Below are 19782 nucleotides of genomic sequence, written 5' to 3' on the forward strand. Positions count from 1 at the left end.
AATTTGGTACTTGGATCTAATATTTGTTATTATTCTTCTTTTAGGTGTATTGCCAGGAATGGCCCCTCCTATCGTACCTATGATACATCCCCAGGTTGCTATTGCAGCTTCACCTGCTACCTTAGCTGGAGCAACAGCAGTTTCTGAGTGGACTGAATATAAAACAGCGGATGGGAAGACATATTATTATAATAATAGAACATTAGAATCAACCTGGGAAAAACCCCAAGAGCTAAAGGAAAAAGGTATAGTTGTAATGACTTAGTGGGACATAGTATACATAGAATGCTATTTGAAATTCTAAATTAATTCCTTTTTAAAACATTTGAGGGATTTTCTATTTATATAGTGTTGGATTATTTATTTCCACTGCATTGATAATGAATTTATTTAAAAAGCCACAGTTGTTCTGCTTACATGTTTGTCCGTCATTTTACCTTCTAGAGAAGTTAAATTATATGTCCACACTAATAGATATATTTTTTACTGTTGTCAGGAATTGCATAATTGCCTAATTAGCTGTTGAATTACTGTCTTCATCCTTACTGAGATTGATAGTAGTGACCAGGAAGGAATGTGTGTATTGTGTGTATTCTGAAGAAAAACTTGAAGCTGTTGGAACCTTGGAGGAAGAGGACTCATAATTTTCTATAATCACAAGTCCCTGTTTCTGTTTTTTAGTATGTTATCCCTTTCATTTGTAGCAAAAATGATACATGACTGTAAGACTTTATGTCCTTCTGACATCAGTAGTTCTTTTCTGCTGACAGTTTCCTAATTATTACAGCAAGGTATTTGAAGTTGAGCATGACATTAGATTCAAATATTACAGGAAGAACGTTCTATTTTTGTGGTTAACAGCTAGAAATGGAATATCCTAACTGCTTAGTCTCAGAGTTCATCAGAAGTTACATCAGAACCACTATATGATGTTATCTCCATTTTTTAATAGAAAAACTAGAGGAGAAGATTAAAGAACCAATCAAAGAACCTTCTGAAGAACCTCTGCCAATGGAGACGGAGGAGGAGGATCCTAAAGAAGAGCCAATAAAGGAGATAAAGGAGGTAAAGGGCCATTTCCTACTGACATGAGAGCCAGCGTTGATTGTTGGGTACAGTTTACTGGTAACTGAAAATCTGTTTGCTGTAGTTTTAGATAATTGCTGTAAATCTGATCCCTGAAATTTTAGGAGTCTCTGAAATTTGTAATTCAGTTTTCCCTTTGAAAATTTCATTAAATTACTTCTTACACAAAATTAAGGCCCTCCTAGAAAGAAAGGGCCTTGGACCAGAGCTGATGTCTCCTCCTGACTTACAGACTGCTACATGTTATAATTTTAAGTACAACTTCATATTTGGGGATTGTTCATTGTATTTTACCTGTCCTCTCCTGCATAGAATAATCTCTGTACAGCACTAAAAGAGCTCTGCTTTTTGGACACTCTGCTAAGTAAGGAATTTAGCAGAAAAAGAAACAACCTTAAATGAAGAAATCTCCTCTAATATTCTATACCCCTTTCCTTATTTCTACTCCTAAACAGATGGTTAATGACTCTGTAAGTTAGAAGCATCTTCTTCTGACGGGGTCTATATTTCTATGTGTGTGTCTTCTCAGTCATGTCTGACTCTTTGCAACCCCATGGATAGTAGCCCACCAGGCTCCTCTGTCCATGGAATTTTCCAGGCAAGAATACTGGAGTGGGTTGCCGTTTTCCTACTCCTGGGGATCTTCCAGACCCAGGGATTAAACTTGCATCTCCTGCATTGGCAGGCAAATTCTTTATCACTGTGCTATCTGGGAAGCCAATGGGTTCTACTGTTGTGGAATTCAGCTCTGCCTAGGGGGCAAAGATTTAGAAATTCTGACTCAGACTCTCCCCTCTGTATAGTAGCAACAGTCATTATGTTAGTTTTACTTTAAGGTATTTTGCAGTCTTGTGTTTGTGGGATATTCAAGTATAATTTTATGATATTAATTTAATGGGAGTAATACAATGTCCCATAGGAGCCCAAAGAAGAAGAGATGACTGAGGAAGAAAAAGCTGCCCAGAAGGCAAAGCCAGTAGCTACTACCCCTATTCCTGGTACTCCGTGGTATGTAGGTTACTTAATTAGTAAGTTGTTTTATTTATTTATTTATTGCTATGTTTGATTATTACATTATTACACAATAGGTAGAAAAAGTACTTTAAAAAAAAGTATGTGTCATATACTGAATGTTTTTTGGTTGTTTTATTTTGGATTCTCAGATCTAAAACTCAGCTGCTGCAGAGTCTTGCTTCTTTCACAGAACTCTTCTGTTAATATTTACTGGTTATAATTATAGACTTGAACCACTGTAAGATCCTGAATCTCCTTTTTTATTGTTTGAAATATTTTAAAATTGCTTTTATATATATCCTCATAAATGATTATGTTTAGAGAACTTTGTAAAATTACATCTTTTTATCTTAGCTTTGAGTAGTCTGTTTTTTCTTTCCTTTTTTTGTTTGGTTCTCCCTTTTCTTCCTCTCCCCACATCAGGGCTTTCTTTCCCTATTCTATTTAATCTGTATTCAATCTGCTTATGGCAATGAGTTGGCTTGTTTCTTAAGTCTTGTAATCTGTAAATTCCCCTCCAACTTGTTTTCCTTGCTTTTTCCTCCCTGGTTTTATTTGTTCTATAGAATCCCACAGTCTGGGTTTTATTACTGTATCCTAGTGGTACTTTTTAATAGAATCCTCCATTCTGAATTTCCTGTAAATTTAGCAGGCAGTTACAGAGATGTGATCAAATTCTTGCTTGATCTTTTTGGCAAGACTAGTTTCTAACTAATTATGACCTTTCCCTCAGGATGCATCTAGTTGTCCCTTTTTTGTGTGTCATTTTAATGGTCATTGCTGATTTTTGCCTAGATCAGTGGTTTTCAACCAGAAGTAATTTTAGCCTCCTCCCCTCAGCCCCCTCCTCCCTGAAGTGGATGTTGGGCAAAGTCTGCAGGCATTTTTGGTTGTCATAACTGGAAGGTATTAAAAGCATGTGGTAGGTATAGGCCTGGGCTTCTCCTAAACACCCTACCATATACAGGACAGCTCCCTGTAAGAATTATTTGGCCCAAATGCTAATGATGCGGAGATTGAAAAACCTGGCCTTTTGGCATATTTACACATTTGCTTTTCCCACAGCCAAGACCAGTAGTGTCAGCAACAGTATGATTACTGAAGACAGTTTAAGATTTTTTTCTGGTTATATTCCTACCTAGGTGTGCTAATACAGCTCCAGTGGTATGAGCCGTAAGTGTGGAGTGAGAAGCTGTCAGGACATTTCAGAATTAATAGAAAGACTATGGACAAAGAATTCTTGTGTCACCAGGGCTTCCTTGGTGGCTCAGATGGTAAAGAATCCACCTGCAGTGCAAGAGACCTGGATTCGATCCCTGAGTTGGGAAGATCCCCTGGAGGAGGGCGTGGCAACCCACTCCAGTGGAGATATGGAGAATCCCCATGCACAGAGGAGCCTGGTGGGCTACAGTTCATGGGGTCGCAGAGAGTCAGAAACAACTAAGCACTCAGCACATGGACAAAGAATTCTTGTGTCACAAAACTACCTTGTGCTAATAATGTGCATGATAAAGTGCTTAGGGTGAAGTGTACTGATAATCTGCATCATTTAATATATCAAAAAAATAAGACTGGCAGATACTTAGGGGAAGGATAGATATGTGATAAAGAACATATGATAAAATATTAAGTCTCAATTTAGATGGTCAGTTATATTGTGTTCACTGTTCTAGAGGCATTCTTTGAATATTTCTATATGTTTCAATTTTTTCATAATACTGAGTAAAAACCTATGGAAATAAATAAAACTATAGAAATGCATCAGCAATTAATCAATTGATAAAAATAAAGTCACCATGCCAGTCTGGGTAAATATGAAATTTCAAATACCATAAGTTCAAAGATAAATTTTTCATCAGTTAAAATCCAACACAGGTTACAAACAAATTGTGAATGGCAAATAAAGGCAGCCTCACTTTAACTTCGTTGTTCAGTCGCTCAGTCATGTCCGACTCTTTGTTACCCCATGGAATGCAGCAGGCCAGGCTTCCCTGTCCTTCACCATCTTACGGGGCTTGCTCAAACTCCTGTCCATGGAGTCAGTGATGCCATCCAAACATCTTGTCCTCTGTCGTCCCCTTCTCCTCCTGCCTTCAGTCTTTCTCAGCACTAGGGTCTTTTCTAATGAGTTGGATCTTCTCATTAGGTGGCCAAAGTATTGGAGCTTCAGCTATAGCATCAGTTCTTCCAATGAATATTCAGGGTTGATTTCTTTTAGATTGGTTGGATCCCCTTGGAGTCCCAAGGTACTCTCAAGAGTCTTCTCCAACACCACAGTTCGAAAGCAGCAATTCTTCAGCGCTCAGCTTTCTTTATGATCCTACTGTCACTTTCATACATGACTACTGGAAAAACCATAGCTTTAACTGGATGGACCTTTGTTGGCAACTCTGCTTTTTAATAGGCTGTCTCGGTTTGTCATAGCTTTTCTTCCAAGGAACAAGCATCTTAATTTCATGGCTGCTGTCACCATCTACAGGGATTTGGGGGCCCCCAAAAATTAAGTCTCTCGCTGATTCCATTGTTTCCCCATCTATTTGCCATGAAGTGATGGGACCGGATGCCATGATCTTAGTTTTCTGAATGTTGAGCTTTAAGCCAACTTTTTCACTCTCCTCTTGCACTTTCATCAAGAGGCTCTTTAGTTCCTCATCGCTTTCTGCAATAAAGGTGGTGTCTGTCATCTGCATATCTGAGGTTATTGATATTTCTCCCAGCAGTCTTAATTCCAGCTTGTGCTTCACCTAGTCCAACACTGCTCACAATGTACTCTGCATATAAATTAAATAAGCAGGGTGACCGTATACAGCTTGGATGTTCTCCTTTCCCAGTTTGGAACCAGTCCGTTATTCCATGTCCAGTTCTAACTGTTGCTTCTTGACCTGCACACGGGTTCTCAGGAGGCGGGTAAGGTGGTCTGGTATTCCTATCTCTTTCAGAATTTTCCACAGTTTGTTGTGATCCACACAGTCAAAGGCTTTAGCGTAGTCAGTGAAGCAGAAGTAGCTGTTTTTCTGAAATTCTCTTGCTTTTTCTCTGATCCAGCAGATGTTGGCAGTTTGATCTCTCGTTCCTCTGCCTTTATGGCACGCTAAATCTTTGTGATGCAATCTTAGTAAGCAATTGGAAAAGTTACAAGTCTCCATGAGCTTAAAGACTTTTGTTTTGTCAAAACATTAAAAATTTTCTTAGAACCAGAAACTAAAGTTTACAGAACCTAGAAAATTTCTAATTTTTGATCCCTCTTTATTCTTAAAAAGAAAAAAAAGTAAAATAAATTCAAACTGATGCTCTGAAATACCAGGAAAAAAATTCCAGTGTAATTAAGGAAAACACGAAACTTCATGATTTACATTTAATTTCTTAGCTTATCTCTAAAGAAATAGTAATTTGAAGAACAGCATGTAAAGATACCAAGAAATAAAGTAATAAAATTTGATTATCCAAATGAAGTAGCATACTTGGTTAGCTGAACAGTTTAAAGTTAGTTACCTATCTTATAAGAAATAGAAAATAATTAGGGAATTAAAGTTACACTGTTGATACATTGCTTCATTGATAAAACTTGGGAGATAATTTGGACAAGTGGCTATCTTTCAGGTGTTCAGATGAACTATAAAAACACTAGGACCGTATAATTGCAGTTTTGAAGAGGAACGGAGATGCTTCCTAAGTAAGACGCAAAACCTAGAAGCTGTTAATAAAAAGATAATTAAATTTGATCTCATAAAAATATAAAACTTTTGTGTGATAAGGTTTTGGATATTTTGTAGACTGGAATCTTGCTAAATTCATCTATTATAGTTTTGTAGATTTCTCTGGGATTTTCTTCATGCAGAATTCTATCACCTGCAGATGGGAGTATGTTTCTTATTTTCTGGTTTTTAATGTATTTTATTTTTCTTTTCTTGTTGCTAGGATTATCATATCAATGCAATGCTAAGTAGAAAAAATGAACATCCCTGCATTATTCTCCATGTAGGGGGAGAAATTCAGTCTTTTACATCAGATATAATATTAGCTCATATAGTTTTTTAAAAATTTGATACTGTTTTTATCATAAATATGCATCTTTTGAAATGAGTTTTTCTCTTACATTCTTTTATGTAGAATTACTCTGAATTTTGATTGTTTAACTTTGCATTTCTGTAATAAACCTTAATCATGGTAGATTAATCTTTTTAATGTATTGTTGGATTTGATTTGCTAATATTTTAGTAAGTATTTTTGCATCTATACTTGTGGCATATGAATCCATAAGTTTCTTTTGTAATGTTTTTGTTGGATTTTGGTATTAGGGTTTTGCTGGTTTCAGGAAATGAGTTGGATGGTGATTGGTGATTTCTATTCCTCTATTTACTGAAAAAGTTTGTAAGATAATCCTTTCTCATTAAGGTTTTATAGAATTAACAAACCATCTGTGGTCGGAGTTTTTTGGGGGGGAAGGTTTTTGGTAACAATTTAAACTTGTTTAATAGCTATAGGACCATTCGTTTTGTTTTGTTTCTTTTGTTGTCTTTGGTTAAGTTGTATTTTTCAGGAAATTTGCCTATTTTGTGTAAGTTGAACTTGTTTTAATTATTTTCTTAGTATCCTTTGAATGTTTCTGTTATTATTATTCTCTTAATATCCTTTAAATGTCTATGATCTGTGGTGATACCCCTTTTTCTTTCCACATAGTGGTGATTTGTTCTCTATTCTGGACCAGTCAAGACAGGAGTTTGCCTGTTTTGTGGTCTTTCATCAAGACCACAAGTTTTGGGGTGGTTGGGCCCCTCCACTCTTGCCCAGTCTTATTTCCTTTTTTCTGATAACTTTGGATTTACTTTATACTTTTTCTAGTTTCTTTTTCTAGTAATTTTGAAATTACTCTTAGGTCATTAGTGTTCTTTTCTTATCATTCAAAGCTTAACAAAGTTTCCTTTTAAGCACTGCTTTAGCACCAGCCTACAAATCTTGATGTGTTATATTTTCATTACCGTTCAATTTTTATTATAAAATTTATTTTTGATTTTTGTCTTTTACTCATATTATTTAGAAGTCTTTTGTTTCATTTCCTTAATTTGAATTTTTTCTATGTATTTCACTTGTACTGATTTAATTGTCCTGTGGTCAGAGAATGTGCTTTCTTTGGTTTTGATGCTTACAAATTCATTAAGACTTTTTTTAAATTGTTCACCAGGTGGTCTTTCTTGGTACTGTTACTGTTAGGGTTTAGTTGGTCTGGCAGTTGTTGAGAGAGTTCTGTTAATCTATTATAATAGTGGAATTGCCTATTTCATCTACTTTTAAGCTCTGTAAACAGGCTTATTATATATGTTTTACAGTTGTTACATGTTCCTGATTGTCTTTTTTTTATCATTATGAAAAAACCCTATTTCTCTCATAATACCCTTTGTCTTGTGCTTTTTCCATCCGTTTACTTTCAAAGTTTGTCTCTTAAAACAGCTTATAGTAGTGTCTTGTGTTTTTATTCACTTTGTCAATTCTTGCTTTTCAAATGGGAGTGTTTAGACTGTTAACATCAATGTAACTTTCGGTTGGATTTAAATCTATTATTTGTTTTCTGTCTTCTCTATTTTTGTTCCTCCATTCAGCCTTTACTCCCTTCATTTGAATTATTTGAACATTTTCTAGCATTCCATTTAATAATTTATCTCTCGGCTTTCGGGTGGTATCTCTCTGCATTTAGTTTTTCTTGTATTATAATATACCCACTTAACAATCATAGCCTACTTAGAGTTTTTATTGTAGTACTTCATGTAAAATGTGGGAGCCTTGTTATCATATAGGTTCTTTTGTAACATTGTACCTACTGACCTTTATGTTACAGTTGTCATTTGTATTACTGTTACATACATGAAAACCCCAACATGCATTGTTCATAATTTTCATACATATTTTGAAGAACTTAAGAGGAAAAAAAGTCTTTGATATTTACCATTTCTGTTTTTTTCCCTTCATTACTAAAGATCCAGGTGCTTTTTTATTTGTTTGTTTGGTATTTTTTTAGGTGTCACTTCCTTTCAGCCTGAAAAACTTTCTTACAGGGCACTTCTGATAGAAATGAAATCTCTTAGTTTCCCTTCGTTGAGAATATCTTCTTTTCCTTTGTTCCTGAAGGATGTTTTTGCACTATATGGGGATTCTAGGTTGGCATTTCCTTTTTTCCCGGACTTTAATAATGTTTTGACTGTATTTTTGCCTCTGGGGTTTCTAGTAAGAAATCCACAGTCCCTGGACTTGTTTCCCTGTTTGTTTTCTGCCATACTTTTTGTTAGCTGCTCTCGAGGACTTTTCTTTGTATTCGATTTCCATTTGTTTATGTTGTGTCTAAAAATAATTTTCTTGAAGTTTATCCGGTTTGGGGTTCACTGAACTTCCTTAGTATTTATGTCTTCTACCAAATTTGGAGATATCTTTGGGCCATTTTGTCTTTAAATTTTTTTTGCCCCAATACTCTCTTTTGGGACCCCAGTGACATGTCTGTCAGGCATTTTGATATAGTCCCATAGGTTCCTGAAACACCATTCTTTTTTTTTTTTTCTTTTTTAACAGTTTCTCTGCTGAGAACCTCTGTCTTCTTTCATTTGAAGTTTTGGCTTGTCTTTGTTTTGTTTTTCTTTATCTCATTAAGTGTAATTATAATTGCTGCTGTAAAGTGTTTGATTATTTCAACAGTAGAGGCTTTGTCTGATTAATTTTAACATCTAGGTTACCTTGAGCTTGGCAGCTGTTGATTAACTTTGATTATCTGGTCATAAAGACCTGATTTCTCTTAGTTTTAGCTGCTTGTGCTACTGTTACTGTGCAACCAGGGGCCTCAGCAGAGGTTTGAGGGAGGAGAAATTTATACCCTTGCTTCTCTAAATTTTGACTCCATATCTGTGTTTTGTTTTTTTTTTTAAACCTTAGAGAGTTCTTATGTACTTGTTTTTTTTCTGTATTGTTGCTGAGTTTCTAGTTGTAATTAATAGGAACAGTGGGTTGTACTGGGCTGCAGTGCCATAGCACAGTAGGTGCTTTTATTCTTAAATACTTGATAGAGTCAGTTATTAAAAGCTTTATAAATAATTGCATTTGAGTTTGTAGTCTGGTTTGGTAAGAAATAGTATTATGTAATAGGTCAGATGCTGTGGTGTATTCTTTAGCTTTAGAACTGCTTAATAGCATTGTTGTTTGCTGTTAGGCTCATCTTTTGTGATAGGTTAACACCGTGTGCGCCAGACTTGTTCCTGAGCACTCTAAATTCTGATCATGAATGTTATGCTTTTCCTAGTTTTCTGTTAGTATGTTGAGTTGCTATTTTACTTAACCCATAGCCAGTCACCTCTCCTGTTCTGAAAATCATATTTGGCTCTCTGTAAGTAATAATAATATGAACATGTCCTTCCCCACCACCACCACCTCCCCTTTTGATTGGATGGCATTAAAAGACCTAACTATAAAATATGTTCCATAACATAAGAAAATGTTTAAATCTATTCCTAGGTGTGTTGTTTGGACTGGTGATGAGAGGGTCTTCTTTTACAATCCTACCACCCGTCTTTCTATGTGGGACCGACCCGATGATCTGATTGGAAGGGCAGATGTTGACAAAATTATTCAGGAGCCCCCTCATAAAAAAGGAATGGAAGAAGTGAAGAAACTAAGTAAGTCTTAAATTAGGATTAATCCTCTAATTTGAATATTCTTTTAATATTTTCATGGAAAATATGAGGCAGTTTAGAAATGTCTATTTTCAAGGAATATTTGAGAAATGGAAAGTAGACTGCTCTTCTAGATTGAGTTCAGATGATTAAAAAATAGAGAATTTGGATAAAATTATGGTTTGTTACATTTATTTATAAAAATAAAATATATATTTATAAAAATATTTATTATATTTTAAAACATTATCTTAAAAACATCTTGTTCTTTTCAAGGTTGTCCAACATATGTTGGTACTGCTGATGCTTGTTTCATTCTTATTAATAGTACTAAAATGCTTCTCAGTGAGCCTTTCAGCACCTTTTGTGATTAGTGTTACATATTTTGAAATAATCAAGCTGTGCAGAGTATTTTTAAAATATTGTTTATTAAAATTTGGTTAACTAAAACTGCAGTCTTTTAAACTTGATGAAATTTAGGGAAGTAAACCTTATTCCTGGGACTAGAGAGACGCCTGCACCTTATTAAGAGATAATCTTTTAATTCACCTTACCCTCAGACAGCCTTTCAATATATAAGATATATAATAAATATAAATATTTGTATATAATTTTTATTGCATTTTTACTGATAATTTGCCATGGTATTGATAGGATTGTGTTTTTAAAAAAACCCTTTATGTAGTATAGAAGCATGATAAATGACTCATTGAATACTTTAGTTGAAACAAATCCTGATATATCATTTATAATAATTGAGAAATCCTCATAGATTATATATATACACATGATACTAACATTTTTTGCTTGCTAGTGATTTCCAAATTATTGGAACTTGGTCTGCCTGGTGCAAAAGGTACAAGGATTTTAGTCATTTATTTGATAAATATTCACTTATTTGATAAATGAATACAATATTCATTTATTTTATAAATTTTATGTTAATAAAAATTTCAGAATGAATCAAGTTTAATGTAAAGGGAAGATTAATAGAGGAGTTGTAGAATTATCAATGATTTGTTTTATGTTTTATAAAGAAGTGTTATAGATATATAAATAGTTAAGGAGTAATTTTATTAAAGAAAAGATTGTGTAATATGTGCATATAACTATTCATAATTTTTGAATTTTTTTTTGCCAGGGCACCCAACCCCGACAATGCTGTCCATCCAAAAGTGGCAGTTCTCTATGAGTGCAAGTGAGTGAGCTATAAGTTGCAGCTTTAAAAAAATACTGCTGACACAAGTGTTCCAGTAGTGGTTATCAGAAGGATTCATACCTAAATATTTAAATTGTTGCTTGCTTATTTTTATTCTGACAGTTAAATTAAATTTTCTTATAGTTAAAGAAGAACAAGAATTAATGGAAGAAATGAATGAAGATGAACCTGTTAAAGCCAAAAAACGGAAGTAAGTAATACTTATAGTTTATGTAATTTAGGTAGATTTTTACCTTTTAAAAGATGATTAGGCTGCAGTCAGTTCATGATTAGGACAGGTAATGTGTGTTAGGAGGCAGTAGTCATGATTGCTCTCTTTAGGCCTATTACTAAGCCTTGCTTTAGGACGTGGAAATGGTGTCCCTTCTCTTTCTAGATATGGAAGAGTTTTGGTTATTTAAATATGTATTATGAAGCCAAATGACATTATTATGATAAATTATTTTCAGAGATTCATTACACCTGAATTTTATATAAAAAAGTTTCCTTCCTAATGTAGACCCCAACAGATACCGTTCCAAAAATCTGATAAATGTAGACCCAGACTTCTCACTCTTTTTATATACTTGTCACTTCACTTAGTCCTTGTATCCGTGGTCATTACTTGTTGAAGAGGGAACCCCTGAGCTTATTATTATTAGAAAGTGCTCTGAGAGAAAGAGAGTGGTATAAATGGGAGCCTTAGTTTGACCAGTGTGCAGTAAAATATGAATGTTACTAATTATGGGAGGGTGAATGGGTGGGGTAGAAGGTGTTTGTATATGAGTGGGGGAGGCATGGGACCATTATTTAGCAGCAAGAAGGAAAGTTTGAAGACATTATTATGGATTGGTTTATCATAGTCCCTATCTGAGGACAGATTGAATGCAGCCAAATTATGGCAAAGAAATCAGTAAGACAACCCCTGTTAAGGGTGCTTCTTTTTTTTTAAAAAGTTTCTTTATTGGCAACAGTGTTAAAGAAATTAAGACATTAAAGTGTGACTCATAATTGACCACAGTAACAACAGCTGTTTGAATTTTTACAGTTGACTTTTTAGTTCTTGACCAAATGTATTTTTTTATTAGTTGTAATCAAATGAATTTGTGTTCTTTTAAAAATCTAGAATAAGAATTTATTTTCTTAATTATTATAAATGACTGTATTCATTCTGTTTATGTACCATGATTTTGGATGTTCCTACAATGTTAAACTTTTAGGTTGTTTTTAATTGTTTGTTCTTATAGACAACTCTGTAAGGTTTTTAACTGCTTTTATCAGGAGAATGTCAAAGAAGTCCTTTATGTGGATTGCCCGAGCTTCTCTATTTAGGTACAAAGCTAAAAGCCTATTTTTCCTGGCTTAGTTTTTCTTTTATTTCTTTTATTGAGATAGATAGTGATAGTTTGTATTGTGACATTTTCATTTAGTATAATTCTGTAAAGGTTATTTGTTTTCATTAGTTGTATTTCTTGTCTTTTAACTCTTTATATAAATAGTTCTTAAATTATTATAAGAGGGTATATTGTTTGGCAAATTGCTTTTACCTGTTTGTTTTGTGCATATCTTAGGTCACAGACTATCTCGCTAAGTTCCTGCAGGTCACGGATTATATCTTCTATTTTTGATTCATTCCCTAAATTGCTAAATACCTCTCACAATATTTGTGGGCTAGCCTTAGTTCCATTTAAATCTCCTGGGCTACCTTCATTTCCCTGTATAGTATGATTTTGAATTTCCTAATGTTCTGTTTTCCTAATTCCCTTAAGTTTATGCAGGAAATATGAACCAATTTTATTTGTATACTTAGCAGATTGAATTTAAGATGGAAGATCTGCTTCAACACACCTGAATATTACTGAATTACTTTTTTTGATTATTCACATGAATGGGCCTTCTTCATAGGGCAGATGTTTGAGAGGTGACTTAATTTCACGTTCACAATCTCACCTGAGTACTGTACAGCAGCAGGGTTGCCCTTAGCCCTGAGGTGCATTTTTGGAGAAACAAGAAGTAGTTTAGTCATTGATGAACAATTCTAATTCCACCTAACTACTCCGGGGCCTATGTTGCTCTCTGGGACCTGTCCTTCAACTTAAATCTCAACTTATCACCCAGAAAGTGAGTAAAAAAAATGTCAGGTAGGTAAGGTATATATCTCACATATCCACTTGGCCAAATTTGCAGATATTTTATTTTCAAAATAAATATTTGAGATTAGTAAGACTTTTACCAATTTTTATTAGATTAAAAATCGTATGCATTTATAATGTAAAAACATTTTGGAAAATACTGTTTTTCCTATATCATTTCAAGAACTAAAAATTATATTCTGTGCTGTTTGATTCTAACACATAGAGTTTTATTGCAATATTGGATAAGTTTTGTTTTTAAGTAAGGTCGTTTATTTTGTGTATCAAGTAGTATCAGGGAGAGACAGCATATTAAAGGTATTTTTCTTTCCTAACAGTGTAGCCACTGTAACATCATTAGAAGCTCATTGTAACTTTATTATTATAATGAAAGTTGCTTATCCCTTAGAGTTGATTTGAAAAGCTCAGTATAATTTGTTTTTGCCAAAAATATTCTGCTCAGTAGTGAGTCTTGAATATTCCAGTGATTTTAAGATTTTAGTAAGATTATTTATTAATATTTTGTCAGTTGATGCCTGTATTTTCTTTTTTATAGGAGAGACGATAATAAAGACATTGATTCAGAGAAAGAAGCTGCCATGGAAGCTGAAATTAAAGCTGCCCGAGAAAGGGCCATTGTCCCTCTGGAGGCCCGAATGAAGCAGTTCAAGGACATGCTGCTAGAGAGAGGGGTCAGAAAACAATCTTTGGGGGAGATATTTCTGTTTTGTATAAGTAATATAAATATGTCTTGCTAAAAGGTCAAATCTAAGGTTAGTGCTCATGTCGTGGGGGCGGGATAAGGGAAGCCTGTCAAATCACTGTGCTCTTTTTCAGATAGCCTTTTTCTTGGCTAATTATATTATGTTTTAACTAAATGCCATTTTATTATCCTTTTAAGTACAAATAACATTTAACATTTATTGGGTCATTAAATTTTGGTGAGTAATATGACGAGTATTAACATTACAGAATGGCGGACTACTCGGGATAGGTAAGGTAAATGTGATTCTTTTAATATCTACAGAATGGCTTTTGGTTAAAGGAGTACTGGTACTTTATGATATTGCTATTAATGAAGCTTAATTGAGAAGGGATTTCAACCTTTTGATTATATTCACAGATTCATTTGAGTAAGTAAAATTGTTCAACTTTACATCACAACATTGTTCACAAGATTAGAGCAAGCTTGGGAAATCAAAATGCAAATCTTCAAGGCTTTTTCTGATGTACTGATTTTTAAAATGTCACACAGTAGTGGTTATTTTAATGAGTAATTAAGTGTGTTATTTCTGTGTAATATAGAAATGTTCAGAGCCAATTAGTGTGGAAATTTGCTTTTGCCTAGCCTCCTACTGCTTGTCATTTATTAGTGATGGAAACTGCAGTATGGTTTTTATTATGTGTCCTTTTTAAGTAGACGTCCCGTAGATTTCAAGCAAAATTATATGACCTTTTCAGTTTTTAGAGCCAACTTAATTTATGAGGCAATACATTTTTTTATTTTAAAGGTGTCTGCTTTTTCAACATGGGAGAAGGAGTTGCACAAGATAGTTTTTGATCCTCGGTACTTATTGCTCAATCCTAAAGAGAGAAAACAGGTAAAATGAAAATAACAGTAAGAAATATAGATCCCTTGCCAGCATAACTTTTAAATTGAACTGTTTTATACCTTAGTGACCCTCTGTGTGGACATTTCTGCCTCAGAAATACTTGGATATTTTTGCCATTATGGACATGGCTTTGCCTCATGAACATTTTGTCCTTGTGTTCCATATATACTGATGTTACACCAAGGTTTCAAAATTAACTCATGTACATTTATTAATTTTTATTGGGCGAATGATGCAAATTTAAGGTAGCAAGATAGCAAAATACAGAAGAGTAAAAAGGAATAAAACTTAACCTGCAACTCTTCCTAACTGATAGTTCCAGTGTTTGACATTTGACCCTTCGCAACTATTATGTGTCAGTATATACATATATATGTATCTGTATTGTAGATAGATAAGACTCAGCATGTTTTTATCTCACACCCTCTACACATACATCTGTTAAGTGGCAACTGTTAGGATGTCTTTTTATAATAAACTTAATGGACACTTCAGGTCTCTACTGAGCTAGAATTATAAGAACTAGAGTTGCCTTATTACTGAGCTGTTGTTTATTCCCATTGTGATTCAGTGACATATATCTCAAAGTGGATGCTTCCTCTATAAAGTATTGCACACTGCTAACTTTTATAGTTTCTGAATTACCTGGACCACCCTGACACTGATCTGTGTAAAACATTGAGTATGTTGAACCACTTACTATAGTGTTGTTGAGGTACACAATTTCATTTGGTAGAAGCAGTGTCCATCTTCCAGATTTATAATTTAATGGTTGGAATAATTTAGGTCTAATCATAGACTTTTTATGAAAAGAGGAAGTTTACACTGTGTCAGAAATGTATTTGAGGCTCATAATAGGAAGACATGACTTTCCATATGTATTTGCATCTGTATTTCATGCCCAGTAGTCTTTTTTATTTTAAACTCTTCATGTGTGATGGTCTCATTTTCACTCAGTTGATGGCCCTATCAGAACCTGTAAATTAACCTTGATTTTTTACTTTCCCCACTGTGCATTTCAAGTCTTATCAGCCCAGTCTACCTCCAAAACCTTTTCTAAATCCAGCCTCTTATTTACCATTTCCCTCACTAAACCCTAATTAAAAATACTCTGATTGTGGCACCTAATTGAACTCCTTGCCTCCTCCATTCTTTCTATCCTCTGTAGTCAAGTTCTTTTTCCACACAGCAGCCAAATTAATTTTAAAATTTAAATGACAAATTAAGGCAGTATTCTGTTCCTTGAAAAATGTGCACTGCTTACTATTTTAGTTAGCATAAAATTTTCATGGTCTGTGAGATTCTCTGTATACTCATATCTGCATACTTCTCAAGGCTCTTATGTTCATTTATTCTAGCTACACTGACACTGATATGCCTTGGCCAGTACTGGAATATTCTGGTACTTACTAGTCCCTCTTCTTGGAGTGTTCTTCCTCTAGGTGTTTGCATAGCTTACTAAATCATTTACATTCAGATACTTGTCCAGATGCCTTCTGATTAACCTCTTTGTCTTCATTACTCTCAGTAGCACTCAGAACTCTCATCTAAAATTATTTTACCATCTGTCTTTTCCTGCCACAACCTGGGGACTTTCATGTTGGAAAGTTTGCTTAGATGTCTTTGTAGACCCTGACTGCTAATGATTAAGAACAAGGCACTAAAATGCTCTTTGGGCTCTCTTAGCATCTGGGTGGGCTCTTAGGATCGTTGGCTTTACTGTAGAACAGTGGTTCTCAACCAGGGTTTTTTTACACTGGAGGACATTTTAGTTTGCCCCAGTGAGGGAGTGCTGCTGGCATCTGGTGGCCAGGGATGCTTCTGAACATGGTCTGGTCAGTGCTGAGGTTGAAAACTCCCCTGCTGTGGAATGATTTCAGCTGGTGTATTGAGATCCTCTAGAGCAGGTCATTTTTAGGCTGGTGAGATCCTAGGTAAGGACTGTGTCTTGATAACGCGGTATGTTTTCTCAGTCTAGTACGCCTCATTCCTAATCTATGTTCTCCCAGTCCAGAGGTGGTTTTGCCTTTTAGAGGAAGGGTCAGCAAAATTTTAACATAAAGGATTAGATAATAAATATTTTAAGTTTTGTAGGCCATGTGGTCTCTGTCATGATTGTGTAACTCTGCTGTTTTGAGAACACCTGTAGATTTATGTAAAGGAATGAGCGGACACTGAAATTTGAATTTCATTTAATTTCATGTGTAATTAAGTTTTCTGTTTTTTCCTCCACCTTTAAAAATATCAGAACTATTCTTGGGCTGTATAGGAACAGGCAGCAGGCCAACACTGTGATTTGCTAACCCTTGCTTTCTAAAATCACTCCTTGCCTTTTACTGAGTTTCAAGAGTGCCCCAGATACAAAAAGTGGGCAAGGAGGATCTAGTGATTAAATTGCTTTTTCAAAATCTTTGTTATAGCTGTACTGTGTCCTTACTTCACGGGTATCTGGTGCTGTCAGTTCTCGAGCTAGTGAGGGAGTCTCTAATTTTAAAAACTGGTTTCTTTGGTTTCCTGACTGCTGGTTTAGGGTCAGCTTTCTCTTGTCTGCCAAATCCTTTATCGCCTCTCCGTGTGCTTTTTTTTTCCATGTGCTTTCCAACTTCCCAGAGTTGCTGTTTCTCCCCCCCCCATTTCTCTGTTCTTACTGATTTGTAACTTAAAAAAGGAGATCCTCTATTGTCATTTTATTATTGTTTCAAGAAAGCAGGAAATAGATATGTATGTTCAGTTCATAAGCTTGACTGTACATTATTAAATGGAGAAAAATACTTAGAATATATGTAAAGCATGATTACATTGTGGTGAAAATAGTTATATCTTAAAGAGAAGCACAGAAATAAAATTCCAGTATAGATTCCATCCATATTTTTAATGTTTTTTCTAAAAGGGATTTGTGAAGACTGATTTCTCTTTAACTTTTTATATTGCTTGAAATTTTAAAAATAAATCTATACTCAGTTTCTAGACAGGGAAAATTAAAATTAAAGGGGCTCTTAACTTTTTAATTCTGGAGGCCTAAACACAAGACTTGCATGCTGCATGCTTGTGTAATTCTGTCAATTAAAGCTTTAAAGTTGAGATTTGCTATAGATTATTGGCATATAATTGAGTTACCTATAATGAATATACTTTTCCTGTTTTGGGACAGATACTGACATAGCATTTTTATTTCATAGATTCTATAGTTTGTTATTTAGAGTACCAATATGAAAGACCAACATCAATTTATGTGTTTTTTTGTAATAGGTATTTGATCAGTATGTAAAGACCAGGGCAGAGGAAGAACGCAGGGAAAAGAAAAACAAAATAATGCAAGCCAAGGAAGATTTCAAAAAAATGATGGAGGAAGCAAAATTTAATCCAAGGTATATGGTTTATTACTGTCAAATATCAAATCATGTGTGTATTTTCTCCTAGATCAGTTAAAATATATAAATATCTTTTGGATTTGGGGACATGAAAAGCTTCTTGTTTGATTATTGATTTCTGGCTTTCCAAGAATATTCTTTCTTAATACATTTTCTTTGGAGGATTCCTGGTACTGGTTCCTGAGGCACTGGTTTTCAAGAAGGTACCTTGTTTTAAAAGCTTCTCTTTGAGAATAAGTTTCTTTCTCTGAAACTGGTAAATGATTAAAAAATCCACTGTCTTAAAGATTTACACATAATAAATTGCAGAGCAGAAACATTATTTTGATTGAATTGAAGTATGTGGGATCTTTCATTTTAAAAATTTCTAAGTGTGTTGATGATTGTTCAACACTTCCAACTGATTGTTAATATATATTGAATATATGTAATGGCTGAAGAAAAGGAGATATTTTAAATTTACGTGCTTAGGATTATAATAATATCATCAATTATTGGATATTTTAGATATATGAACTTAATATGCAGTTAAAGTAACATGCATATGTATGTGTGTATTACCACATTCAGTCTTCACAACAGCCAGTATTATTTAGGTGCTCATATCCCACCTGTTTTACAAATAAGGAAAGTAAGATTTATACATATTAGGTCACTTCACTGAGTGAATGTGGAATTTCAACTAGATTCCAGTATTTTAAATTGCTATGAATATCCCAGAATATGGAGAATTTCTGAAACTATGGGGTAGAATCATGGTATCTCTGGATTAAATGGTACTGTTTATAAAAGTTTATCTTGTTTAGACAGTTATTTTTGTCAGTAGAGGTAGGGAAGAGTATTGTTGTTTGAAAAAGTATATTTGGTAATTTTATGTTTGAAAGATGAAGAGAAACCCACAGTGGTATTAATACAGATTTCATAAAATAAAGCTAATAGAGTATTTGTGACCATGAAGAATGTAACATTCTTCAGAGGGTAATAGAGTTTCAGACTCTCCAGGAGATCTTGGGCTTTTTTCTTAATCAAAAGAGTAAAAATTCATGGGTCCATGTAGTTGTGACTCTGTTATAAAATATTTTTTGGAAGGTAGTTGAATTGGTATTACATGATATTAGAGATTAGTAATTTTCTTGGATATTGTAATTATGGTAGAAAAAAGATTTACTCTCAGGAGATGCATGCTGAAATATTTATTGATGGAATCTCATGATGTCTACAGGTTACTTCCAAATGATTGAGCAAAATATATCCATCAGAACCCTTTATGGATCTGGGAATAATTGAGACTCCAATGAGATTTCTCTTTTGTAGATTTGAAAAGTTAAATCTTGCTGTATCACAGTACCCTACTAATATTCTTTTGGGGCAGATAAAATTGTTGGAGTGATTTTTACTATGCAGGTTATATCAGAAAGTAAAGCCATCAGGCACAGAACTGGAAGTCTTAGCACTTGGGGCATTGGGCCGTATTGCTAAATTGATGCATTTGACACTGGCATAGAGATTAGGACCCATTTTAGTAAGTAGGAAACAAAGAGGAAAAACTTATTAAAGTTGAGAAAATACCATCCATAGATTTTCTTTGAATTGGGAAAAGACCACAAGCACAGAACTCTACAGCACTGGAGTTTATTCCAAGGGAAAGAATGACTGGGAAAAATTACCTAACTTTAGTGCCTGTCTCGTCTATGTCTTTTTTCTTTTTTGTTGGAAATT

The 19782-nt window shown here is 34.2% G+C and overlaps 1 protein-coding gene across 28 annotated transcripts in view; it reads left to right on the forward strand.

The window, feature by feature from the left end:
* TCERG1 (transcription elongation regulator 1) overlaps positions 1-19782 on the forward strand; it is a 53526-nt gene that overhangs the window by 20731 nt on the left and 13013 nt on the right. For 18 of the 28 annotated variants that reach the window (XR_014057929.1, XR_014057931.1, XR_014057933.1 and 15 more), the window contains 9 exons: positions 45-245; positions 953-1065; positions 2006-2094; positions 9592-9752; positions 10891-10947; positions 11092-11158; positions 13636-13771; positions 14591-14680; positions 17942-18060. Coding sequence is in view for 21 of the 28 variants with exons in the window: in XM_081505001.1 (XP_081361127.1) it covers positions 45-245; positions 953-1065; positions 2006-2094; positions 9592-9752; positions 10891-10947; positions 11092-11158; positions 13636-13771; positions 14591-14680; positions 17942-18060 (1033 nt within the window). In the remaining 7 variants the exon portion in view is untranslated. Of the gene's footprint in view, positions 1-44; positions 246-952; positions 1066-2005; positions 2095-9591; positions 9753-10890; positions 10948-11091; positions 11159-12228; positions 12280-13635; positions 13772-14590; positions 14681-17941; positions 18061-19782 lie in introns of all 28 variants that reach the window. The other 10 variants (XR_014057928.1, XR_014057930.1, XR_014057932.1 and 7 more) reach the window with 2 other exon arrangements.

This window comes from Giraffa tippelskirchi, chromosome 6 (assembly GCF_054371585.1).
Source record: "Giraffa tippelskirchi isolate mGirTip1 chromosome 6, T2T-mGirTip1v1.2.pri, whole genome shotgun sequence".
Lineage (NCBI taxonomy): Eukaryota > Metazoa > Chordata > Mammalia > Artiodactyla > Giraffidae > Giraffa > Giraffa tippelskirchi.